General features: G+C 36.7%; 1 protein-coding gene across 3 annotated transcripts in view; it reads right to left on the bottom strand.

The window, feature by feature from the left end:
- RP1 (RP1 axonemal microtubule associated) overlaps nucleotides 1-27,626 on the bottom strand; it is a 214,814-nt gene that overhangs the window by 172,998 nt on the left and 14,190 nt on the right. For all 3 annotated transcript variants that reach the window (XM_061448476.1, XM_061448474.1, XM_061448477.1), the window contains exons 2-3: nucleotides 12,008-12,658; nucleotides 10,522-10,693 (exon numbers count right to left, since the gene is read on the bottom strand). In XM_061448476.1, coding sequence (XP_061304460.1) covers nucleotides 10,522-10,693; nucleotides 12,008-12,646 — 811 coding nt within the window. In that variant the 5' untranslated portion in view covers nucleotides 12,647-12,658. The remainder of the gene's footprint in view (nucleotides 1-10,521; nucleotides 10,694-12,007; nucleotides 12,659-27,626) is intronic.

Raw genomic sequence — 27,626 nt, forward strand, 5'->3', positions numbered from 1 at the left:
TTATTCCTTCTCTTTCAGTTCATGTACTGAAATCAGAAGCATGTCTTGCAGCTAATATAACAAACATTTCTCCACTTGCTGTGGTCTCTGCTAATTGTAATGTCAGGCGGTATCTCACTTCTCATCTTTTGAGCACTTAATTTTCCCTGTAACTGTGTAAGAACCGATTAAAGGTTCCTGAAGTTTTTGAACCTTAATCTGAAAAATTGCAAGTGTGAATGCAGCACAGGATGCTGTGAATCTGACAGAAAGACTGCAAGTGATGGAGACAGATATATATCTGTTAATTTGCTTATCTAACATTTAGATACTATTTACAGCATAGAAGCCTGGTACTCAAAATACTATATGGCCTTTAGTTGGATTCTGGTAATTTCGAGTTTAATTTTCCAAACATAGGTTTTATTTCTGTGTTGACATGTAAAAAGATAAAAAAAACACCATTGAGACTCTTCATCTGGAACTGCTCTAAAACATGCAAAGGAGGATACCGAGAAAAACATAAAGATGCAGGAAAGAACATCAGAAACAAGGCCAGCACAAGGAATAACACACAGCTATTTGGTGTGAAATATATTAGATGATACATGTTGCTTTAGAGTTGTAATGACAGTTTATTACATAGAATACACTGCTTCAAACAACAGAAATATAACAGTTATTTATGGGAAAATATATCTGCCACTGGACCCTAAAAGGTACTGAAAAGTGCTTCTAGGTTTCCTATCTGTACTGCAAAACCCCTTTTGCTCCAGATCTAACCCCTACTTCCCCTACACGTGCCTTCTGTCTCACAAGGAAACAGTCACAGCATCTGGGCCAAAAGGGATTTGTGTCATCCTTTAATTAGGTTCCAGTCTGGATAAGCAAAGGATCATGTTCCAGGGCTTATAGCAGCCTGCACATGCCAGTTAGTCCGACACAGCCTGCAAGATTACAGAATGGCCAAAGTTCCATTCTCTAACTGAAAAAATAGCCCTTTCCTTCTTCAGGTGTTTCTCTGACTTCAGTGATATTGAAACTAGATACTAGGCAGTGTTAGGGATTATAATCCAACCAACAAACTGAAATACTCTGTCTAATAACAACAGACATTAAATATTTCCAACTTTATATTTAAAATCGTTTACTGAAAATTGTAAACCATATGTAAGTGCTTACTACACACATATAATATTAAAAAATGTTGTTAACAGTATCCAAACTAATTCTAATAACAGATTGAAAGAGCCTGAAACATATTACATGCTTTGGATTCTTACAGTACGACATATTTACAACAATAAAAAAAAAAAGAAATGGATCACCTTAAAAGTACAGAGGTTAAAGAAAAACACACCACTAAAACTCATAGAGTATATAGAAAAATTTGAGAGAGTAAGCTGTACTGCCTCAGAAGGGATCATGGCAAGGGCAGTCAGGAAGTCCACTGATACAGAGTCTGCTTTCTCAGTTCCTGTGGAATCCCAGTGGCAATGAATACACTTCTTTTTTAGTATCTGCTCAGTAAAAGATGCAAACTTCATTTTGGGTCTGGATGATCCTATATGCAGACTGAAAGATCTCTTTACACACATAAATATTTTGAAGATGGCCTTTAAAAACTGAAATAGCAATTTTATAATGTTCATCTATATAAAATTAACATGACTTTTGTTTCCTACTTTTCTTTGTTCTACAGCATTTGAATAGTATTTCCTTCTTTTCATTTCAAATTAAGCATGTAATTTGATTTTGTTCTGGAGAAAGCATTTCTAGTGAAAGGCAATTCTTAAACCCTTTCTTAAATGTCACAAAATATAGGAATCTTATCTTAGAACTCAGGGGGGTATTTCAAATTTCAGTTCTCTGTTCTAACAAGCAGTAGCTGTTTCTCTACAAATGAGATCTTGGTATATATCTGAATATCTCTAAACAGATAACATTTCAGAGAAAAACTTTTTTAACCCAGAAATCACTGTCTTAGAAGAACAGCTTTTCCTCCTATGTTGGTTCCCATAAAACTCTAAGTAATCATATGTATTTCAGCATTGATATACAATTGTGATTTATATTTATCTAGGTTTGGGCTGGATTCACATTAAGATTTTTCCTAGGTGTGTCGTTCAGCAGTTTATTTTGTGATTTTATTTTTTTTTTCTGAAGATGTTTTCACTAATCTAATACTGTAGAAATTCCAAGATCTCTATTATAAGTCTTTCTCATGTTTACTGTTTCCATTGTCAATTGTACAAAAGCAAACTTCTTTCACTTCTTCTTCTTCCTCTTCTTCTTCTTCTTCTTCCTCTTCTTCTTCTTCTTCTTCTTCTTCTTCTTCTTCTTCTTCTTCTTCTTCTTCTTCTTCTTCTTCTTCTTCTTCTTCTTCTTCTTCTTCTGGAGGAAAGGCATTTTCATTTTTCAGATTCTCATATGCATTATGTTCAATGTTATTTAAAGAAGTGTTACACTTCAGAGATGTTTCAGAATGACAGGTTTCTGCTGGGTCTGCCAACCTGGGAGAATATTTTTCTCCAACAAGATCAATTTGGCTTATTCTTAGAGTTTGACATGTTCTTCGCTTTCTATTGGGTAGCTCACTATTTGTGCCTATCACAAGATCACTGGGTATGTGTCTGGATACATTACTTTGACGTTTGATGACTTCCATGGGTTTTACATTCACGCCCTCTGTAACATGTAACTTCTCTAAACAGCTTGTGTCTTTCAGAGTTGATGATACAAATATTCCAAAGTTGTTAATAAAATCTAGGGTGTTATTTGCATAAAACCTATCAAAAATATTATTGGCAATCTTATTGATACAGTTATTCTTCAGAATCACATGATTATTTTCGTCTGTTATTAAATCTTTGCCTGACCATTGTAAATGTTCACTTTTTTTGGCCAACAAACCTGGATTCAGCTGGTTCTCAATATCAGATGCTTTTTGGTAGGCATACCCTCTCTGTTCCTCATTAATTGGTGTTATGGTCACCATCAGTATTGGACAATGCTGGCCACATATAGCATGGAGTTTATCCAGAGAATCTTCTTCCTGAGGAGCACTTCTGTTAGCATTACTAGCATCAGTTGGCTGGGACTGTATGGGTTCATCACTTAAAGGCTGTTCCAATGGACATACCTTGTTGTCAGGCAATCTAAATTCTACAGATGCAAAAGGTGAAAAATTGGTATCAGCCTGTGTGGAATAATGTGTAAAAGATGGTTTGTTCTTTTCTTTCTTTGCTGCAGGAAGGGAGGTGATCTTACCATTGAAGCTAGGTTTGCTTTTTGTATTTAAGTCATCCTGAAAGGGGTCTGAATCACTATTATGAGGCATATTGAAATAATTGCAGAAATTTTCAGAGGGTTTAGCCATGTCTTCAAGTTCTGAAGAAGAGTTTTCATTGAGGTCTGGGTATTGATTCAGATTGCCAAAGTGTGAGTAGGGAGCATCATCACTGTTAGTATCAAGGACTGTGTCTGTTGATGTTGTATCCAAATTACCATACATTCCAACCCGTTCAGGTGGTGATCTTCTTATCAAATGATTTTCTTTGAGAAGCCATTTACCTTTATCTATCAATATTCCTTCATCTTCATTAGGTGGTGCACTAGGTTGACAATGTTGTTTTGGAGATTCCCCTGAACGGTCAAGAGTATAACTTGTCTCTTCTCTGTTAAGAGTAGGTTGCGGTGTTGGTAAAGAAGTATTTTCTTGTCTCAATATAGTGTCATCTTTGTTTATGTTTACTGCAAATTCTTCTGATAGTAGTGAAGAATGTGACAATTTCTCACTAGAGCAAGACATTGGCTCTTGAGAAAAATAAATGTTTTTTTCCATGACTGCAGAGTGGAATTCAGTATCTTTTTGAAATACTTTCAACATATAAGGAAATCCTTTGTGAAAGTCAGGTTTAAATGAAGCTTCTGTGTTGCCATAAAGTCGTTCAATAGTTCTTTTTACATAGCCAGTGTTATAATGTTTTTCAAGCATTGCTTCCTCCCCACTTTCATTGGTCAGATCACTGGATGCTCTGAAGTTATAATCACTTTCTTCAGTATCTGGTCTGTAATCTGACCAGTCTGAACTAGCAGGACTTTTTAAGCATTTTTTCACTTGAGAAGAGTCTAAACACATTTTATTATCTGATTCTTCTACTTGCAATTCCTGTTCTCCTTCGCTCATATCACATTCTGTAATTTGTTTTGATTCATAACAAAACGATAATGGAGAGACTGTAGATAACCTCTCAGAGGTTTCCTCACCAGTTTCTGCATCTTCTTTGTCTTTATGTACAGAATAATCCTCATTGTTATATTTCACAGAGGTTTCAGTGGCAAGTTTAAATTGGTTATTTGGGGTTTTGTCATTACCCGCTGACTTGGGATCAAGTTTCTCATTTTCACTTTTATCAGTAGTAATATGTATATCTTTTTCACATTCTAACTCAGAAGTATCCTGATCTAAAATATGATGTTTATCATTAGAAGTTATGCTATAAACTGTTGAGTTAGGCTCAATTGAAATTTCTGACTCTTCATTAGTGAATGATGTATTAGTATTTTCATCTTGAGATTTTTTATATAGGCTATCAGGCATTTCTTCCTTTCTTTCATGTGGCTTTATAGCTGACGCAAGGCTACAGGTACCTGAATTAGTATTGGCATATTGACTATCTAGCTGTGTTTGGAGAGCACTCAAGTCTAAAGTCTCTGCTTCATTACAAAGATCTTTCTGTATATCAAAACAGTTTTCTAATTCACCACCCAGTTTTAGAGCTTCTTCACAATTTTCGCTGTCCTTTGGAACACAAGGCTCAATTGACTTTTCATTTTCATGCAGACATAAACCATTATGAATTTCAGACATGGGCATATTCTCATGGCAATGTGAGGAGTCCTGCTTTTCGAGTTCCTTCCCAAAGGTTAATAAGTTATTTTCTGTTGATTGTTGAAAATGTGAGAAGGTGGCCTTCAGTTCATCAACTTTTTCTATGACTGCAGTTTGTTTCAGAAACTGCAACTGTGTAAATATTTCAGAACAGTTACAGGTAGTTTTTTGTGTATCATCTCTGATTGTCCCAATCAAATTCTCTCTCAGGTTCAGTACAAGTAGCCAAGTTAGGAGGACATTAGAGGAAGAACTAAAAGCTAAAGAAGAAAGATCTGAAAGGGTGCAAGCTTTTCCTACACATCCATTGTGTTCTTTCTGGAGACCAAGCAAAGCTGATTGTAGTTCATGCAGTAACATGATAGACATGCAATTATTCTGAACATCAATTCCCGTTTTCTCATTGACAACTGTGCAATCAACTTGAACAGCAACTTCAGACTTTTTTCTTTGACATAAGTTGGTATCTTGCATATCAGCTTCTGACATCTTTTTATCATTGTCAGATGTTTCATGAAGCAAGTGTAGCTTACCATCACAACAAAATTCTGACTTTAGTGAACACCTGGCTGTTTCTATTATAGTTGTATTAGCATGAATCAAGGGGTCAGTTTGTTTTGCATCTGAATCTTTGCCTGATTGTTCTGAAGCTCCCAAATCACAAATAGGCTTTAATGTTCTTTTTGTTAGATTATGTTCAAGCAGATGGTTTTTTCCAGTCACATGTCCTTTATTTGTGATAGATTGTGTTTCTTTATCTATAGAAGCAACAACAGGAAAATTACAGGCATTGCTGTTCTCTACATTCCCTTCTTTCTTATGTATAGGGGGTAAAACAGAATTTGGTAAAAAGCTTTTCAGCCAAGTTTGGACATGGTTTTCAGGTGAATGCTCAACACCCTCTTCTTGAAAATGCTCTCGTTTCAGAGCCTCTTGTGTGATAGCACTCTCTGACATATTTAACTTATTTGCCCCTTTACTTAGACTTTTCTTCATCCCCTTTTGCTTTTTCTCTTTCTTTGATGGGAAATTTTCCAAAACATTCTTCTCCTTTTCTTTTTCAACATTAAGATTCTCTGGCACTTCTGACAATGGTTTTGAAATCACTGATGTGTTACATGTCTGTTCAAAAGAATTGTTTGTGAGACGTGTGCCTTCTTTCTCAGTACTCTCTGTAACCTGACTGTGTTCAGAGTTATTATTTGAATCAACTGTCACTAGACCATCTTCACTCTTTGCAGATGAAACTATACTATTTTTTTTGCCTGACTTCAATTTTGAGTTGAACAACTTGTTATTACTTCTTGGGTTTTTATTAGATGATAATCCATTTTGCTCCACTAAATCCTGATGGTAGAACTCATCTTCAGGACATACATTTTTACCTGAATTGACAGAGCCATCATTGTTTTTTCCAAAAAATTCCATTCCTTTTTTCTGAGGCATTTCAGAATAATTATCCATAGCCTCTGCTGTGGAATCCTGTGGGGGTTTGTTTGTGATATGCATTGCCTCACTTTTAATTATCCCTGAAATTCCTTTATCTTTTTGATCTTCATATGTACTTTGTTCTAGGAAGTTAGTCGATTTTCTCTTCTTCTTCTTTCTGGTGAGGGAAGATATAGTTTGGCTGTCATCAATGAGACGTGTTGTTGTCACAGATTCAGTCCTGACGATGGTTTGATTCTCACTTTCAGTTACAGTAGGAAATAACCCAGGTGTTGGATTTATTTTGTCAGTAAGACCTTTACTATGTGGAGGTACCATCATCTTCATCTGGCTATGTCCAGCAGAGGCTGAACGCACTGCATCTTGAGAAATAGGTAATAAATCTGAAGTTTTACATTGTGTTTCCTCTACTGAATGACTTAATTCTGAATAGTGAGTGAAAGAACTCAGTGATCTTTTAATTTGTTTAATACTGTATGACTTATGGATGTGGTCTGCTGAGGCTGGCCTGGCTGCCTGGTAAATTTCTGATGATGGTATGAAATAACTGATGTTACTTTTGCAGGTTGATACCAAACTATTATATGTACCTTGATCCACAACTGATTTCTCTAATATATTCTGTGCTGATTCATCCTCATCAGGCACTTCTAATGTATTCCTCTTTGTGGTTTCTATTAAATCATTGTTTTTGTGGATTACTTTAAAAAACATTTCTTCTTTTATATTCTCTGAAGGAAGCTTAAATAAACTACTGTCACTCATCTCACTAAACTTTGGATTACTGACACTTGATTTTTTTCTGCTTGAATGAGCTACCATGCAATACTCAGATTTATTTTCTCCATTCTTTATTTCCTCACTGTAGGAAAACTGTCCTACTGTCTTCTCCTGAACCTCTTTCTCAGAAACCAATGTGACACTTTCAACTACCGCTTTCTTTTGTCTAACACGCCTTGGCCCAGGGGTAGGAGGCCTATAAAAGCGAGGCCTGATGTTATCCTCAGGTACATTGCCTACATCTGGATCTGCAGAATTGCTTTTCATACAGGTGTTACAACCAGCAGTTTTTAAATCAGACTCTGATTCTCTGTCTGACACTTCTGCATTGAACTGCTGTAGTGAGTTTCCTTCTTCTTTATTGTAGCTCTTCAAAAACAGAGCATCTTTTGGTTTTATATGTTCTGATACATTTACACTGGATAAGGAGTCTTCTGCATGCATTACAGAATTGCAAGTGGTGGTATTTTTATCAGCGCGACTAACAGTGGTTGTCCATTTAATGGTTTCTTCCTCTTTAATTTTGAATCGAACTTTCATTTCCACCGTGATACTGCCATCTTGATTAAGGTGAACAGATTTCTCAATGTCATCTTCATACTGTGCCACAGATGATAAGTCTTCACCAATAACTGACTGATTTCCTCCTATGCCATTATGACTGGCAGGAATACAGGAAGAATCTGAGTTGTTATCATTCAAGTTATTATCATTGCTGGACCCTTTATCAGAAGAAACTGAGAATACCTGAGATCTTGAGCCAGAGCTCATTTCAGCTCTCACTAGCAATAATTACATTGAAAGAACCCGAATTCATTCAAGTAGATGGAAATTAGAGCAGACAAATATTATGCATAAGGATCCAGACGGTGAGACAGCAGATAGGCAGCAAAGGAAGAGAAAAGAAGAAAGGAGAAAAATTAGTCAAAATAGGTACAATAGGTTCTTTCTAATACTAGAACTATAGTCTTATTTGAAGCTCCTAAGCCTAAAAAATTACCAAATAATACTCTAATTTTATACATAGTTAGGAGCTGGGGGGGCTGTCTTGAACCATTCAAGGGATTCACAAGCCCTCACTTGTTTGGGCTTCAAGCTGCCAACTTCACGTCTTCTTCATGCTTTAGTGAAGAAATAATTTTGCATTAATTCTTACAGTTAGTGCTAAAATGTGTCAGTCAAGGTGAACATGTATCTCCCTGGGCTCAATCCAGCTATCTACAGCATATGAGTAATTACTGTAAGTAGTGTCATTGACACATGAATAAACGGTTCAGATCCAATCCCTTGGACTGCCCATCTATAGAGATGTAAACATTGAAGCTCTCGAAGTTCTTATAAAATCTGAATTTAAATCATGACATTCTGAGATACGTTTTATGTTACAGTACTGTAGACGATGACACAAAACTCAGCAAAGCCAATGAAAATACTTTCAGACTTCAATAAATAGTGAGTATGGCCCGATATGTGTTTACATACATATTAAATACTCACAAAATAGGTTTTAATAACTTAATATTTTAATAAAATATGTTTGCAATAACTTGGCTTTTTAAAAAAATCTATTTCTCTCTAGCAGTTATCACTGAAGGGATGAGACAAAAGAACATGAGATAAAAATAAGGTTTTGCTATCTTCCAAAAAGTTCTGCATGTGCGAGGGAAACAGTGCAGGTCACCCACACAAAGATATCCAGAGCTACTACTGATACCTACATATATAGAAACCACCATCTAATAGGCAGATTTCACTTATCTTTAACCCATGGAATATTACCTTATCTACATTGCTTGAATTTAAACTTTTTTCTTTTTTTTATCTCAAGTGAGTCACAAATGGTCTTATATCAAAACTTTCACAGTTAGCATATTATCATTACAGCTACAAGTCTATAATTTCAGGCAGAGTGCCTTGCAAGTTTCCCAGGCATATGCTTTACCATGAACTGAATCAGAAATAAAAGTTTGTACTAACTCCTCTAATACAGACAAGACCTTATGCTTCCCAAAGTAAAAATCTCGCTTTCTCTGTCTCAAGAAATGGAATTGGAACAAAGTGCCTGCAAGTTGATTTTTCAGGCTCTTGCTTCATCAGTGATGTCTCCTACACAGGATACTTCCAAATTTCTCAGGTTAATGACAAAAAAGATTGTGGTGTTGTTGGGGTTTTTTTCTCCCTCCTTCTGTAATTGCCCTTAACTAAGGATTGGAAGAGGGAGTTTATCAGATTCTGAGCTATTCACAACTTCTACCATTGCAAGGCTCAGTCTCTGTCTCAAAGCAAAATTTGGGTAGGACTTTTTTGTTTCTGTAGAACTTTCTCAAATACTGTGCAAGTCAAAGAACATGAAGGGTGAGAAAAACTAAAATGATGAGTTTGGTGGGGACATAATAAACTGCAAGGGATGTGGAAGAAACTCATTCAAGTAAGTGGAAGTCAAGTCTCTCATGTATCAATGTGCTCTGGGACACAGTCAAGTTTGCTGTTGAAAGCCTCAGTACGGAAACAATTACAATATTCCCTGGACACTCCAGTACAGCATGCAGCTCTATCAAGAGTACTATGTACCTCTGTATTAAACAAGGTTCCCCCTAGATAGTATCTCTGCCCTAATGCTCAGGATTCCCACATAACCTAAAGCTCTGGTACTGCAGCACTTTGTTCCCCTCAACCTCGGGCTATTCAGCTAGCCTTGCTTCTCTCCAACAGCTCCTCTTGTCATTGATCATTCCCTGGCCACTTCACATTCTTACTGACCTTCTCAGTAACACAACTCTATCAGTAACCTAAGGGAAAGCACATATTTGTTTACCTTTTCCCAAACTTATCCAAAAAACTTATATCACAGCCACAAGGATATAAGAAAGGCTGACACTCTGTTTAGATAAAACTAGCTTCAAAAACATGATGAATTTGTGAGTGAAAGGGTGCTGTAATATTTTACCTGCTTATGTGGAGCATGGGACATGGGAAAGTGAAAGTCATGACAATGACAAGTCAAACTTCTACTTCCTAAGGTAAGTTCTGAAAACTGCACAAAAATTTTGCTCAAGAAATTCAGTTATTTAAAACCCTGAAGTGGCCTGAGGTTTCTCTTTACCACTGCCATTATTAACTATGACACAAAAAATTTGACAGCAATGACAATCAAATACGTTAATATAAAATATACTTACAGATTTGCACCCACGTTCTAAATAAGTCTCTTTGAAAGAAAATAGGCATACTAGCTGAGTATTTAAAAACTTACATTTTAAAAAGAGCAATAACACTTTGATCTTTCTTACGCTTATAAAGGAGTCAAAACAGATGGCCTTTTGGAATATCGTAGATCATAGTAAGATTGTCATGGTTTATGTCTTATACTGAGAGAAATAAACCAATTAATAAAATACAAATTAATTCAAAAAACTTACTATTTTCACTCTCTGACTTGGCATTTGCTTTTGGGTACACACGATTTGCAATTCCAAGCAATTTAGCAGGCCGTGAATACCCAAGAGAATCATAATTGCTTGGTTTAAAAGGCTCTCTCCCCGCTGCAACTACAGCTCCAGAGCACAGTATTAGGGCCTGAAGATTAGAAACCTGGGAAAAAAAAGAAAAGTAACGTTAAATTCTCTGCCTTAGTAACCACTAAAATAATGTAAGAGATTTATCCTTTTCATACTTTAATATCTTAATTTCTTAGGCTTTACACTAGTTTGCAGCAAGCTATTAAAGATGTATTACAGCACAGAATTAATTTTTCAATTTCTGTAAGGCAATTCATACCTCTGTGAGGGTATGTCTAGTTATATCAATACATTAGAAAAAGACTTCAAGAAGGAAGTTGGATGCACATGAAGATTTTCTTATAATTTAGATGTTTGCATATGTAATTTGGTTTCATCATTTCACAGTGACTCTTCATAGCCACAAAATAAGAACATGCATTTGGAGGTAGGTATACATATGAACACATATTTGGAGGAAGAATGGGGCAATTTAGAATACATCACAAGTACTGGACCTGTACAGACACAAAGGAATAGGACACAGTCACAGAACAATATACACTGGAAAAGGTCGCATAGTCTAACCCTCTGCTTAAAGCAGGTCTGACTGGATCAAGGTGCTCAGAGCCTTGTCTCAGTTCTGAATTTCTGTGTCAAAATATACTACAAGATAAAGCTTACAAACTGCATTTCACTGACTTATAGGTGATATGGACAGTTTCCTAACTTAATGTAGAATTTCACCAAACAGTGGATAAACCCCAAATTTTCCTTGAACTCTTGGAGCTCTGCATGGAATTCCCTTTCTAGATACCTGTTAGGTACAATCAGAGGTGCTTTTCTGTGATTAAACAACACACAGATAAAACACAAAGTAAGAGAAAATTATATAAAACTGCATGTGAGCTGAAAATCAGGTTTTTTAGTTCTGTAACATCTAGGTTTAGAGGTACAGAGCTTGGTCCATAGTTTGAAACCTAGACAATAGATGTCATAGTTCCAAGTCATTAATGGCAAACCACTCTGCATTTCTGTAATGATAAAATACATTTGGCTAATAGACAAATACTTATCTATTTTTAAAACATTAAAAGTTTCTTTGCAAATGGGTAAAAATATAGAATTGAGAGCATGCTTGAAAGAGGTCTGATTAAAAAAAGTGGTTTTTCAGGATGGCTTAAAATAAAATGCCCTCACTTGCTTCTCTCTGATCACAAGATTTCAGTATTTTTCTCCAGGCTAGCAGCTTTTCTGAAGGGGAAAAGAATAGAAAAGAAACAGCTGGAATTCAGCACGTCAGATCTTACACCAGGCCACTGTCCCAAGCTTATAATTGATAAAATCACCTTTGTAAGAAAACTAATCTAGAAGCAATCCTATTGTACATATTCATCTTTATTCTCACCTTTCTTCCATCAGTGGTGTATAGTTTCACAACTGGATATTGCATTAACTCACTCATGTAATCCAGAAAGGCCTCAAAGGTTTGTGTATTTTTCTTTCCCAGAACTATGGTGCGCCTGAGTCTTACATCTCCATTTTTGAAAACAAGCATCTTCTTGGGAGTTGTTATTTTACTTTCTCGATTGCCAAATCCACCTTCATTTTCCCTTGCTAATTGCACAGCTCGACGGCGACCACTGACAGGCCTACTGATCTGCCAGGGAAGTGGCTTTTTGCTAGCCTGTTCCAGGTTGATGGGCTTCATTTTCCTCTGATGGGAGCAAATATAAGATTTTCCATCTTCAAGATCCTCCAAATTGGTGATGCTGTGTCTCCCTTTTGGTGTACTAATATTTCTTACTCCAAAAGGTAATGGGACCCGTTTGGATAAACTATCCAGCAAGGCATCAAATGTTTTGTAAGACCGATTGTTAATCACCATGTTGATCCCGTTAAACTGAGGATCTCCACTTTTATAGAAACAGATCCGTTTTGCCACAACAGGTTCAGTAACATTGAAATGGCGCATGATTAAACTCTGCTCACTCTCGGAGGAGTTAGGCTGATTCACCGAGTAACTAGTTGAAGGTGTTTCACTCATTTTGACAGCAATCTGGAAGAAAGAGGAGACTGGTGTAAAACTTATGACTAGTAATAACACGGTTCTAATTTTGAAAAGTACAGAAAGAGAATTTATAAGAAACCACAGCAGCAAGTTGTTCCAAAAATCACTGGATTTAGATAGATCCAAGCTGTTATCTCTAAATTCCACTGACTCCAGTACTGTCAGATTAAGTTAGCATAGCTCAATTTGCAAGTATTCCCAAAACTCCCTAGTGTAATTTTAAATCTCTTATCACTTTGGTACAAGAAACCTGTCCTTAGAAGGAGGTATGTGGTCAGTCCAGTTTTATTTCTTGTGGACGAAGCTAACAACAATATTTTATGTTTGAGATGTTAGAAAAATCTTTATTAACAGGGAGAAGCCTGTGCCTAGGCATGAGCCATATTCAGTCCAAAATAACATAACTGAAAGACAATACAAATCATTCTGATCTCATATACTAGTTTTATACCAGGGCAAATTCATTGGAGTCAGAGAAAAGGCTCCAGATTTTCTACACTGTAAATTGTTGCAGGACAAGGCCTAAAAAATATGTTTTTGAAGTAAGTTGCATCATAAATTCACAAACCATTTGTTTTTCTATCACTAGTTTTATATTTCATGATACATGAACTTCTACAATATTTGCATTCACACCGAGGGAAAAACTACTGATCAAAAATGATCAGTTCTTTTTAGTAAAAGTCTTTAAATTCCTTATAAAACAACAACAAAAAAATCTGATATTCTTCAGTAGAAGTAGCCTTTAAATTGAAACGTTTAAATACCAGTCTTCTAGAATACAGGTTAGTTCTGACAACTATAACAATAGTGCTCATGCTTGAAAATAAAATAGTCTCACTACAACCTCTCCATTTGAATTCAGTCTACATACAGATACTGTGATAAAAACCCTTTAAATGAATAAAATAATTGCTTTATCTTAATGCTTGGTTTGCTTTTAGTGGAGCACAGGAACACAAGATAGAAATGGCTAGTCAACTGATCAGCCTCAGGGAAGCAGTTTTAGTAGGGTTTTACTGGAAAGCAATAGAGCAGTCTCAGAGAATGCTTGTCATCAAAATTATATAAATTAGTTCTTTGACAATGTCACCTTGAAGTAACTGCAATACCGACTAATGAAACAAACTCTCTGGCTACTACATATTTTTCCTAATGAAGCTGTGGAAAGCAGTATTTTCACTATTTCACTACTACATACATCAGTTCTGAAACTGATAAGAAAATGCTGACATTTTTCAAGACAGTCAAGGTTCAAATAGAGGTATATTTGACAAGATTTTTTTCTTACTGTGTTCTTACAGCTTTTCCAATAATGCACTGTTTTCAGCTTGAGTGTTTCGCTTCCACTAAGCATTAGTAACTTTTAAAATGTGCATTATTTTGAACAATGATCAGAGGACAAGAAAAAATTCTTCTTTTAATACATTATTTATGCTGCATATCGTACTCTCATTAAGTGCTAAAACTGAAAAATAACCAAACGAGTCTGCAGTAGGATGGTGTACACAAAGATTGATTTATGTAATCATAATTCCATTAAATAAATAAAAATACAAATAAATTGAAAATCTGTACATATTTAATTAAAGATTTGCAGGAAAACATTTTCAGGCTTGGCTGCAACAACTTATATAACCTCGTCCATAATGGCTAATGAATTGGCTTACTTTCTTTGTTAAGGAGGAGCTGTACTTCAACTGAAGTCACTGAAAGCTGTATTTGTTATGGTTTAGTGTGAGGTGTCCCTGCCCATGGCAGGGGGGTTGGAACTAGATGATCTTAAGGTCCTTTCCAACCCTAACCATTCTATGAGTCTATGATCATCTTTTTGACACATGCATTCATTAGTTGCCTAAATTTTCATTACTTTTCTAAACTGAGAAGTTGACAGGTGAGTTAAGACTAAGAACACAATTTGAATCAGCCATTCTATGTTTCATGCATCATTCTGTTTATACTGATATTCATAGACTATAAGTCTATGAATAGATATGATTCTATATCATAGAATCATGGGCAGGGACACCTTTCACTAGACCAGGCTGCTCAAAGCCTGATCCAGCCTGGCCTTGAACACTTCCAGGGATGGGGCATCCACAACCTCTCTGGGCAACTTCTTACAGTGTCTTATTCCTAGCGGAAACCCATAAGAGCATTTTTATTGCTACCTGCAACACAAAATTTTAGACTTGATTTGCAGAGGAAATATTCTATGCCAATGAAAGCAGCAATGACAGTAGTAAAGTTGGTGAGTGAACTGAATGTTGGGTTCCTGCATTTAACTGCCAAGATGACTTCAGCTCACTAAGAGTCTAGTCCAGGATCTCTTTGAAAGGGGAGAAATCTGTCAAGTCATCATCATGGCCAGAAACAGAAATGAACAGACATAGCTCCTCAATTTCTCTGTACTACAGCTTCTCACCCTTTATGAAAATGAAGTGGAATTTCATCTACCCATATGATTATTCACAAGAGATATTCACAAGATGGATTTTCTCACAAAACTACTGATAATAATGGCTTTTGACAAAACAATGCATTTTACATAAAGATAATTATTACATTGAGCCTTGACAGTGTGGAAGTACAAAATCCAAAACAAAGAGAGAATACACATACAAACAAAAAGACAACTTTCATTATAAATGTGAAATAATTTGAATTCACAAAAGTAACTAAGATAAAGAAGTTTTTTTAGCAAAACATAAAATTAACAATAAACCAGATAGTCTTGGAAGAGAACTGAGAGTTGCATAGAACACCATGTGTGAATATTTTCTAGCATTGATTTTAATAGTGGAAATTGCATCTTTCATATATCTTCTGATTGCATTTTACATATAGAAAACATTTCAACAAATGAATAAACAACATATTGTAGAAATTACTATTTGATACTACAGGTCATTGCACTGTAATATGTCATTTTATATTAAATAGTATCAATTTTTATACTTCAATGACTTTACAATGAGGAAATACCTTATATTACATGATACAGAATGTCTATTTAGATAATTTGGCACTTACAGTATAATTAATATTTTCAAGAAAATCAAACAAAATTCAGAATTGAATCCCTTTGCCTGTACCCTCATAAGCAAATCCATTAATTCAAAGTTCATGCACAAAGTTAGTCAATTTTATAAAGACACTAAGTTGAATGTTTCATTCTAAATATATAAGATTGTGTCTAATACCATATAGCTCATAAATACTGCAAATAATTTCATCATACTCACCCACAGTCACATCCTATGTATATAAAAGAGTAGTTAGCTTGTTTTCAGATTTGTAAATTGTACATGTGTTTGTCTATGCCATATGAAATGAACATCCTTAGTTGTATTCCAAGTGCACTCAGCTAGAAGAAACATCATAATCCATTTGCTTAATCTCAGCTAATGTTAATCACCAGACCAGTTCATCTTAGGTAGCCATTGTTCAGAGCAGAGTATCTAACATATCATTCAGCAAGTTCTCTTATATTAATTTTAAACACTATTTACCTTTTAAAATTTTCATTTATGTAGTTTTCTATTTATTTAGATTGCTCAAGAGACTCACAGTACCACATAAAATAAAAATGTGGGTGGGGAGTGTAAATCATCTATCTTCTTATCAGTGTAAGGTTATCCTTCAGACTAACTCCTTTAGTCCTATAAATTCTGAATATGTTAAAATGGAGCTTCTACCACTCAGTTTCTGAGACTATTTATCAACTATCTCCTGGCATTAATTCTTGCTTATGTTCAATCGTTTGGTCAAGATGATCAAAGGGCAATGCAACAGTTATGTGTGTGAATACAGTTTATGAATGGACAGGAGAATTATAGCTAACTGTGGCTTAATTATACCATAGAATGTGGGTTTGTTTTGTTTTCTTTTCCAGTGGAAATACATCTCTGGATGGTAACTGTTCCATCTAATTGCTAGCAGATGTATAATCTGATTTTGAGCTTCTTTGCTTAATCAGGATTACACCCAGCTCTCAAAACTAGGTGTATGGAACAGTAACAAAAATACTGCTCAGTAAAGACTGCTGTATGCAATAATGAATTTTTAACTATTTTCCTTAGAAGAGAATTCAACCCTCATAGAAGTTTTAAAATACCACTTCAGTTCCACTTTCATAAGATCCATAAGCATAAATATTACATTGTTATCTTGCACACATATCTTGATATAAACATTGCTTTCTTAAATATGATATTAATATAATTGAGTCTATCTTAGCTAACATACTGCTTACATTCCAGTCAGTATTCTGCTGTTTACATTTGTTCAGAAGATGAACAAGTGCAAAAGCTATGTATTATTCTGATGTCTTAGAACTTGACCACTTATACATGAATTTATTATAGAGCTGGTTTTCTTTGAAGTGCAGGATTTAAAATACCACTGTTACCCTCATTAGCTTCCCAGTGCATGCATAGCTACTTTCGATAACCAGCTAATCCATCAGTAGTTTCCATGTACCACTAGAATTTGAGACCCAAGAGATAATACTTATGAAACCTGGTGAAGATGATAAACAACTGTCACCATTTGACTGTGTTAATGTCCCTTGATTCTCTGAGAATTCAAAAGGCTTATAATGTTTCTGACCAGACATATGTAACTTAAAAACCTCACTGCATTCTTTCTTGTACTACAAACACTCCATACATTCTGAAAAGATAGAAGATATCATCATCTATATACTAAAAATAGGATCAATAAGAATTATGTTTAAATTAGACTTAAAGCTAACAAGCCACAAAAAATTAATACAGTCCTATAGTAATCAGCATAAAAACACTTTTCATCCATTTTTGTGGGCAACCTGACTGATGTCCGTGAAACTCCTAAAATGATGTGATAAGAATTTAGTCTTAGTATTTGGAGAACAGTTGCTTTTTTTACATAAGCCATTCACAAAATAAAACTGGGGAATATAAAATTAGTCCAGAAAATTTAAGAAAGCAAAATCAGGACACATGGGAAAACACATCAGTGATTGTAAGTGGTTTTGTACTTGTAAGCAGGATTACAATTTTCTGAGTTGCTGTAATTTTTACTTTTAAATTACATGCCTGCTTATCTCCAGAACATCTTCAATTCTCAGCTCTGATGCTAAACATTACACTCAACCACAGGCATCAGTGGCAGTTTTCCTTTCAACTCCAAAGGGTGTCCTCCAGGAACAGTGGCATTGAGATGGCCAACTGAAGGTCCAGTGCCTGCAGTTAGTCGAAAACACCATTCCATAAAGCAAAAGGCCTGATCAAACACCCTAAGCAAATACTTGGCCTGCAGTCCCTGGGCTTAACAAAAGCTCAAGTGGAAGTTTTCAAAGTTAAGAGAAAGTTTCTAAATCATTCTAAAATTTTTTGTAAATCATTCTGAAAAACAGCCCAGAAAATTATAGTGTCAAAGTAAATGCAAAATAGATTTTTGTCATTGCTTTTTCTGATTTTGATTAATTATTCTTTTATTTCTATGAACTTCACCTTAATAACTGAACTGATTAAATGCTACAAGTACCTAAATATAACCCAACACTTCCCATCTCATTCTACTAGTTTTGTGTTTCTCAAGACCAGCATCATATCAAGGAAACTGATGCCTAAGAAAGAAAAAATATGTTAGCAATTACATTATCACATTTACTGATATATTCTTTTTCCCTTGGCAGATAACCAGCATCCCAGGTTGAGAAACATAAGCAGCCTTTCCTACAGCATTATCCTGAGTCAGAGCAGGGTCAGAACCCTGTGTGATGTGGCCCTCCCTGCCTGGCAATCCTATGGCCCTTGAATGACACCCTTTGTTTAAGTTAGAGCCATATGGAACAGCAGTTAACCCTCGACTATTTTTATCATTCAAGCGTGAGTCACTTCTTTAAAACAGGGCAGTTGCTACACCAGTTAAACTATTACTGTTGACCTCATGTCCCAAGAAAATGCTGATAATGTGCCTTATATTTCCAAGTCCCTTCAACCTCTTACACCTCTGCTTTTCTTTTTTATAAATTGGACTGCTCAGTAGGCATGGAACTAAGAAACTGCTATCAAGCTAAAAAGGAAATTATCACATTAGAAGCAGGGGCCTGGGTCAAGTTCCCTTCAGTGTGCCCAGCCTGTTTACATCCATTCCAGTAAAGTCTTACAAAAAATGTGTCACTATTAATATGTTACTACTGATAAGATTTTTGAGCCATTGCCTTACAACTGCATTTTTATGTTTGATATACTTGAACTTCTTATCAAGTTAATCCCCACAGACTTTTGTTCATTAAATTCTCCAACATAGATTTGATAACCAACAGCTGGGGATGCAGAATGAGAAAAAAGTAAATTTTGTTTTTCTCCTCTGGGGAGGAAAACAAAACAAAACCAGAACCCTGCTTTTGAGAGAGCTCTGCCTGTATGGTTAGATGGACTGCAAAACTTCTGTTTGAGCTGTTCTGGGTTTTGACCAACCACTAAATTTAACTCTAATCCAAATGCCTGTTTGTGTTCAAAAGGTAGTTTCCTACAGGAAATTTCTGGCCTGGCAGAAGTATAAATTGACCCATCATCTTTAATTGGGTTAGGATTTCATTCTGGAGTGTACAACTTGCCTCAGAGTTAAGTGTATAATCATTCTCAGCTTAGTTTTCCTTATTTTTTTATCTCAGGTGTATTTAACCATCTACACTGACCCTCTGTTCTGTAAGATATGTTAGCTGAAGGGAAGGGTCAGCCATATTTTATTTTTTTCTGAGTATGGGCATCTGAAAAAAGAGCCATCCTAATTCACATTTTGCTTTGTATTCTGTCTACATAATTCACTGCAGTGATACAGTGCTTACAGAGTGTCTTGAAGTCTTTAAAATTGAAAGAGTGACTAGAAATGTTTTCCCTATCTCTACTTTTCTTCTCCTACAACGTCTCAACAGTTTCTTTTCTCCCTTGAATATTTGACCTGCTGAGCCCTTGCACCAAATTAATAATGCAGCCACCTGTGCTGACCTTAATACATAATAAGTCATACAAAACAATTATGTTACAACTACAGATCAAATTGGTGCTGTCAGCTTATTAAAGATTGATTTCTTGCTCTTTTAGTTAGAAAACTCCTATGTGAACCTTAAAGTTTTGCTGAAATTTTCACTCATAACAGCCAAGGTTGTGACAAATTTGGGGTATTTTTTCTATTAACTTCCTTCTATTTCTTACCAATCTGTTAGTTTATAACTATAGTTTTTTGCATCTCATAGAGAGCATGGTCAAAGAAAAGAATTAAGTAGGCAGTACATGAGTTCCCTGGACAAGCTGATATCATCTTACCTTGAAATTTAACCCCACATGCCTGTATCGGAAATTCTGAGCAATGACCTTGCCAAACTTCCTATTTCACAGGGACAGTGTGAAGCATAAGTCAAAGAAACTTCATAGCAGCATAGTGACTGTGAAGGACAGATCTTTTGGATCCTCCTGCAGGACATCATAAAAACCTTTTCTGGGGTCTGTTATTTCCTTGATGGAGTTCAGAGGCTGTTTTGAGAAAGAGTTCGTGGATTGAGGCCAAGAAGGGTAAAAGACAATTCTTAGACATAATGTACACCTTTGCCTCCTACTCACACTTTAAGGTCTTTTAAGATCAAAGTTTACACCCTCAAACACTTGCTCTGATCTGCTGCCTACTCCTATAAGCGCCCAGGCTCCTGAGGCTAACAGTACAGCTTTGCTGCCTGGCAAGGGTATAGTTCCAGCTCTGACACCACTAAGCTGCTTAATGTCTTATCTTTGGTGCAGCGCACTGCCCATAACTGTTTTGTCCATCTATCTTGCCTGAAGAAACCTGGCTATCCCCTCTAACAGCCCAGGCAGCAACCTGTTGCTGTCCTCCACTCCTCTGGCTAGTAAACAGCTCTCCTACTACTCCAGAGGTCCAGTTCACTGACTGATTTAGAGCAAGGATTTAAATCCATATATCTTAGCTTTCAAGATAGATAGTGAATTAGTTCAACACTCCTCTTTCTATCTAGGTTTTGTACAAGAAAAGGCTGAGCTGCATACAACATCTAATTCCAGAACAGATTTTATAGCTACAAGCACCCAGTGGCAAGAGACACATAAAATTAAGCCTGGGTTTAGATACCCATTTATTTAACACACATGGAAATAGTATAAAATATGAATCCCAGTCTAAAGGCCCTGCATCAGCCTGGGATTCAGGAGGCAAAATATCTAACTCAAAACTGAAGATCCTTGGAGGAAACAAGCCTAACACCTCCAGTGTTGTATTGCTGTGCCTGAACCCCCGGCATTAGTCTAGGTACTCATAGAGTACTTGGACAGTTACTCAGATGTGCTAACTGTAGGTGTGGGCAAGATCTGAGAAAATAGAGGTACTACTAAATTGTATTTGACTGTCCTACTTGCAGTACCAGATGTAAAAAATGGAGCTGAGTGCATGTTCCTAAACTCAATCCAGGATCCCCTCAGTGAGATTTAAACCTGAGGATGGTCACCACTTCTATTACTGTGGCCCTCCAGAATACTTGCTTTTCACCTTTCTGCATTTATTTTCCCTTACACTTACATAAAAATGTTATAAGTAGATATTTCTGTATATGCACGTTTATATCTAAGTATTTATACATACACATAGACACACACACAAACTCTACTCGGATGTTTTCAGTTAGATTCTATCCTTTGGCTTAAATTGTCATTTCCAATGTCTTGATTTTATATTCCCAGACCTGTTGTTTCACTTTCATTTCATTTTGATTTGGAAGTACATTTCTCTAAAATCCCTCACATGCAGAGCTAGTATTTTACCAAAGGACAGACTTTATATGTATACTGACTTGGAGTCAATTAGAGAAATTAATTTTTTTTTTTTAATGAAGACATTGTATTTTTAGCATAGTGCCAGTTCCTAATAACAAATGGTACTAAAAAGGGACATTACATGGATAAAGATTTTTTAATATATGCTTAATAAAAAATAGGAAGGCAATGTCCACCTCTTTCAAAAATAATCAAACCATAGTAGGTGTTACCACTACCAAATTTTCCCTATCTATCTATCTATCTATCTATCTATCTATCTATCTATCCATTTCTCTTTTCCTATTTATAAATGAAGCCTCAGATGTTGTCAACATAACTTTTTCTACACGCTGTAATGTTGATTAAAAATTATACATTTTAAAAAACGTACTACTTCCTTTTAATTAAACTTTTGATAGTAAGGTGGTGTATCAATTTTTATTTTATAAAAATATTTTGGTATTGATGGTATTTATTTTTAATTAAGTTAGAATTACATTAGCAAAAGCAATAAAAATATTTCTAAGTAGAAAGTCCATGAGTTAAGTACATGACTATAGACAGAATGGTAAAAAATATTGCTGCTGTCTTCAAGCAGTTCTATCAGTAAAAACTAAGAAGAGTACTTTAAAGTTCATTATGTGAGGCACTGGAATTAAAGTAGGTAAAATTTGGGGATGTTTCTTAAGGAAAGCCTATGTTGTCAAAGCTATGGAATAAGTGACCCACTAATATTTTTTTCTATTTCTTAGGTTCCTTTAGTCAAAATCTTTAGTTTGTGCTTGACACAGACACAATCCACCATATATCACTTGCAAAGAAAAGGATCTGTTAGTTTCCTGATCCTTGTGGTCATTCTCCAGTGAAATAACACCACAAAGCCAAGAAATAGCAGAGGAGTTAACTTAGAAGATGACATACCACCTTCCATTAAAAACTAAGGAGAGGTCAGCGGTGAAAAGGCCTGGCCATCAATACAGTTTTATAATGTTTCTGCTTCTGCTGCTTCCTTACAGCAAAAAGTTGTATTTTCAAGCTTCCTTCTTCTTACTACTACTGTCCTTCACTTGAGAAAAACAAAAAACTCCTCCTTTGTCCCATCAAGTATTAGTTTTTGACATCTTCCCTTTTTGTCAGGGAGTGAAGATCTCAGAAAAATCATAAACCAAAAATTAAAAAAAATATACTATTCTATTTCTGCTCTTTCTGCTTTACTTCCTGCATAAGGAAGACTGCCACACTGCATCAACACTGCATCAACACTGCATCAACAATGCCTGTACCAAGCCTCTAGCTCATATTTGCTGTAAAGTACCTGGGGAATGTGACAGCATCTGGAAAGGAGGTATGCTTAGATGCTTCACTCCTTCAGGATACAGCTGTGTTATATTGTGCTATTCTGTGAAGCACATTCATGCTCTTATCTTCACTCCACTGAATACTGAACAATATCTATTTTCTACTGATTTTCTCATTTAAAAAGTACAATTTTAATGAGTACATTTCTAATGTTCTTTTCCCTTAGCTTCTTCCTGATATTTTCAAACAGTAATTAAGAAAAAAATGCCCAGATTTTCAGACTATAATGAAGGAAAGTAATATTCTAATATATACCTAATGTTGTCTAAAGGAAAGCTAAATTGGAGAGATATGTTCATACGAATACCTTGCAACCTTGCAACAATGATGACATAGAGGTATGTATTATACTGACAAAGAAGGTATGCTTTATAATCAATATTTGCCATGTTTAAATAAGAATCTAAATGCAGATTTATGTAGTTTCATATTTCTTAAGAGCAGCAGTGACTCCCTCTTTTTGCAGGCACAACCATCTCTGTCTTGAGAGATGGAGAAGACAGCACAAAACCTCAGAGAATGAAAAAAATAATGTTAAAATACAAAACCGCCTCCAGAGCAACCTGGAATCATAATGTGGTGTGTTTGACAAACTGGAGGGAAGGAATGCCATCCAGAGGGACCTTGACACACTTGTGAGGTGGGCTGATGCCAACCTCATGAAGTTTAACCATGACAAGTGCAAGGTCCTACACCTGGGTCAGAGCAATCCCAGGTACAGCTACAGGTTGGGCAGAGAAGAGATTCAGAGCAGCCCTGTGGAGAAGGACTTGGGGGTGTTGGTTGATGAGAAAATGAACACGAGCCGGCTTCAGTACCCTGGGCTGCATCAAAAGGAGCATGACCAGCAGGTCGAAGGAGGTGATCCTGCCCCTCTACTCTGCTCTCATGAGACCTCACTTGGAGTATTGTGTGCAGTTCTGGTGTCCTCAACATAAAAAGGACATGGAACTGTTGGAACAAGTCCAGAGAAGGGCCACGAGGATGATCAGGGGACTGGAGCACCTCCTGTATGAAGATAGACTGAGAAAGTTGGGTCTGTTCAGCCTGGAGAAGAGAAGGCTGCGTGGAGACCTCATAGCAGCCTTCCAGTACCTGAAGGGGGGCTATAGGGGTGCTGGGGAGGGACTCTTCATTAGGGACTGTAGTGATAGGACAAGGGGTAAAAGGCTAAAACTTAAACAGGGGATGTTCAGGTTAGATATAAGGAAGAAATTCTTTACAGTAAGAGTGTTGAGGCACTGCAGGCTGCCCAAGGAAGTTGTGAATACTCCACTCCTAGTAGTGTGCTAAGGCCAGAATGGATATGGCCTTGAGCAACCTGGTCTAGTGTGAGGTGTCCCTGACCATGTTCCAACTCATCGCAGGGGGTTAGAACTAGATAATCTTAAGGTCCTTTCCAACCCAAACCATGCTGTGATTCTATGATTCTATAATCCTCATGTATTCCAAGATTCTATAATCCTTATGGATTCTACTCTGAATGTGTTAAGAAACCACTTGCTAGGAGTTATTTGAATGTTATTGAAATAAACCAGTTTTTGCAAAACCACCTCTGACAAGGTCACCTGCCAAGGTCAACCTACAGCAATCTCTCAGGAGCTGCGACAGAACAATAGGCCTACTGCAAAGAGCAAGCAGGCAGGCACATGGGCTCTGCTGCTCTATCTCAGCAGATAAGCAATCCTTGTGACTGCAAATTAATCACAGGGAGCAGCTAGCGGGAAAAGGGATGTAGGGGAGATCTCCTCATGTTTTTCTTAGCAGACTGCCACAGGGAAATACTCAGATGCCAAAGGATGTCTGCTTACTTAGAAGAGACTGATCTAAAAAGAAGTGACATAATAGAATCTGGTCACGCAAACTGTCCCCAAGCAATTAGACTTTTACTGATTTAATGCTATTTTAGGTTTATTTGTGCTTTTGGAAATTGGACTTACCCCTTGAAAAACACAGGATGTGTTATGCCACATTGCATATCCACCTATGATAATATCATAGGAGACTGTAGCTATTGCATCATTTTTGTAAGATATATAACCTCAAACTGAACCAAGTTACACTTTTGCCTTTGTGAACTACAGAGAAAAAGAAAATGTAGTAAGTTTTGTCCAGAAGGCTTTCTGGATACTAATCCTTAACTTTTATCTCCCTTCAGAAACACCGTTGGGCATGGGGATGATAAATAATTTTTGTGTGGCCCCATTTCAGGGCTGAAAAGCAAATTTTCATTTAGATATATCTTTCTTTTTACTGTCATTGATATTCCTTAAATTACAAGTTTTCATAGACTTTTCTCAAAGTAAAAGTTTAAATTGAGAGATCATTTCTAACATACCTGGCTTTGTTTATACTGCAATAAATAATAACGAAATTGTTTGCAAATGAAAAAAGAACTCCTTATCAAGATGTAACTTAAAACAGCTGCAGAGGCAAGGTTAGATGAGGGAATACTAATTAATAGCAACATGTTTGTATTCTGAAAAGAAGCTGATTCAAAATAGACTGGGCTTTCATAGAATCATAGAATAGTTAGGGTTGGACCTTAAGACCTTAAGACCACCTAGTTCCAACCCCCCTGCCATGGGCACGGACAACTCACACTAAACCATCTCACCCAAGTCCTCATCCAACCTGGTCTTGAACACTGCCAGGGATGGAGCATTCACAACCTCCCTGGGCAACCTATTCCAGTGCCTCACCACCCTCACAGTAAAGAACTTCTTCCTTATATCCAATCTAAACTTCCCCTGTTTAAGTCTTAACCCATTACCCCTTGTCCTATCACTACAGTCCCTAGTGAAGAGTCCCTCCCCAGCATCCCTATAGGCCCCCTTCAGATACTGGAAGGCTGCTATGAGGTCTCCACACAGCCTTCTCTTCTCCAGGCTGAACAGACCCAACTTCCTCAGCCTGTCTTCATACAGGAGGTGCTCCAGTCCCCTGATCATCCTCGTGGCCCTCCTCTGGACTTGTTCCAACAGTTCCATGTCCTTTTTATGTTGAGGACACCAGAACTGCACACTAGAAACATTTCTAACAGCTTTGCAAACCAAAGTGCTAAACAAGAGCTGTACCCAAGGCCCCTCCATACATGCAGTAGCAAAGGGGATACAAGGAGGAGCCTGAGGCTGCCCCATGTAGAGGACGGAGTTGACTCCAGCCAGCTCCATCAGATCACCACGGGACACAGCTGAGCCCATCAGTCATATGTGTCACATCTATGGTAACATATTTAAGAAAGGCTAAGGATGTTGGACAGGTAGGGGAGAGTGGGTGACAGTAGTGCGAGTAATAAGGCAATAGGGAGGGTGCATTTCAGGTACTGGAGCAGAGATTCCCCTGCAGCCCCTGGAAGAGCTCGCACTGGAGTAGGGATTTGAACTGTGGTCTGGGGAGACCTCATGCCAGAGCAGGATTTTTTCCTGAACTGCAGCTTGTAGAAGGACCCACACTGTAGCAGAAGAAAAGTATCAGATGGAAAGAGAGGCTGAGAGGATCTGGTGTGGACTGACTGTACCCCCACCCCATCTCTTGCTGCACTGCTCAGGGGTTGGTGGAGGATTCTGCAGTGAAGGACTGAAGTTGAGTCTGGAAGATGGAGAGGAAACATGGCAGTTTACTGTTTGTCTTTGTTTCTTGCTACCTGAATCTATTTTCAGTGGCAATAATTTTCCATGAATTAATTTTGCCCAGGTTGGGACCGCTTTACCCATAACAACAATGGGCATGCAATTTCTCTGACTTTATCTCAACCCATGCGGTTTCTCATGCTGTTTTTTTCCCTGCCCTCTGAGGAGGGGAGTTTAGCCCTTAGCTGAGGCTAACCCATTGCAGTTCCACAGAAAACACAGATCCCTGTATTCAGAAACTGCAGCTCCTCAATTGCACAATTCACCTACCAGAAAATCAAGGTGTTTTCTGAGAATTACTGCCTCATAAATATTCCTTTTTTAAACACAATGCCTGATAGCTGTAGATGTAGATAAGAGACAAATGAGGCTGAAAATACTTTTCACCTTATCTTCAAAGGATTCAGAACTAAAATCCTCACTCTTATAAATAAGTCTTTAGTTACAGCAATATTTCTCTTGGTACTGGTGGATTTCAGACAACCAGCCCAAAAACTGACACAAACTATGTCCTTTGGCCAAGTAATATCATTCAAGTAAATGCAGCTAATAGTATGACCAAGGGTTTGCAACCTTAGGCCACATAATTGGAACTCAAAGTTCTCTAAAGTGAAACTGTTTGGAGGAAATGCACTGTACAGTGTACTCCAGGACTTGAAATGCTCAAAAATTCCCCCAACCACTTAAGTTGCCAGATATCTTATTCTGATATTTTTCTAAATGAAATTTCAGTTCTTTGGTTCAAAGACACTTTCCTTTTAGAAATTTATCATATGCTTAAAATGGTAAAATAAGAAAAGATCACAATCAAAATAACTCATCAAATCACCTAAATGAAACATTTCAAACCTATCAGAGCTTTTCCTTCTTGGTTGGTTCCCAATTCCCTTTTTGCCCTCTTTTGAGATTTTAACTCTGACTTTTCTGAAAATAAGAATAAAAAAAACCTGAAATCTCAAAAATGCTTGCATGATGGCAAAAGGCTGTGTTTAGAATTTAGCAGTGCAATCAGCACTATAATCACATCTTAAAAAGTAAATGCTGTTCTTCATAACTTCTAAAACTAGAATATAAAAATTGAGGATGTGGAAGACTGCCACATGCCAGCCAGCATCAGATAGCATTACTATCTTAATGCTCTTGTAAGGGACTTGC

This window comes from Pezoporus flaviventris, unplaced genomic scaffold, assembly GCF_033815535.1.
Source record: "Pezoporus flaviventris isolate CSIRO_AGI_PZ_B2104156 unplaced genomic scaffold, CSIRO_AGI_Pfla_v1 ptg000007l, whole genome shotgun sequence".
Lineage (NCBI taxonomy): Eukaryota > Metazoa > Chordata > Aves > Psittaciformes > Psittacidae > Pezoporus > Pezoporus flaviventris.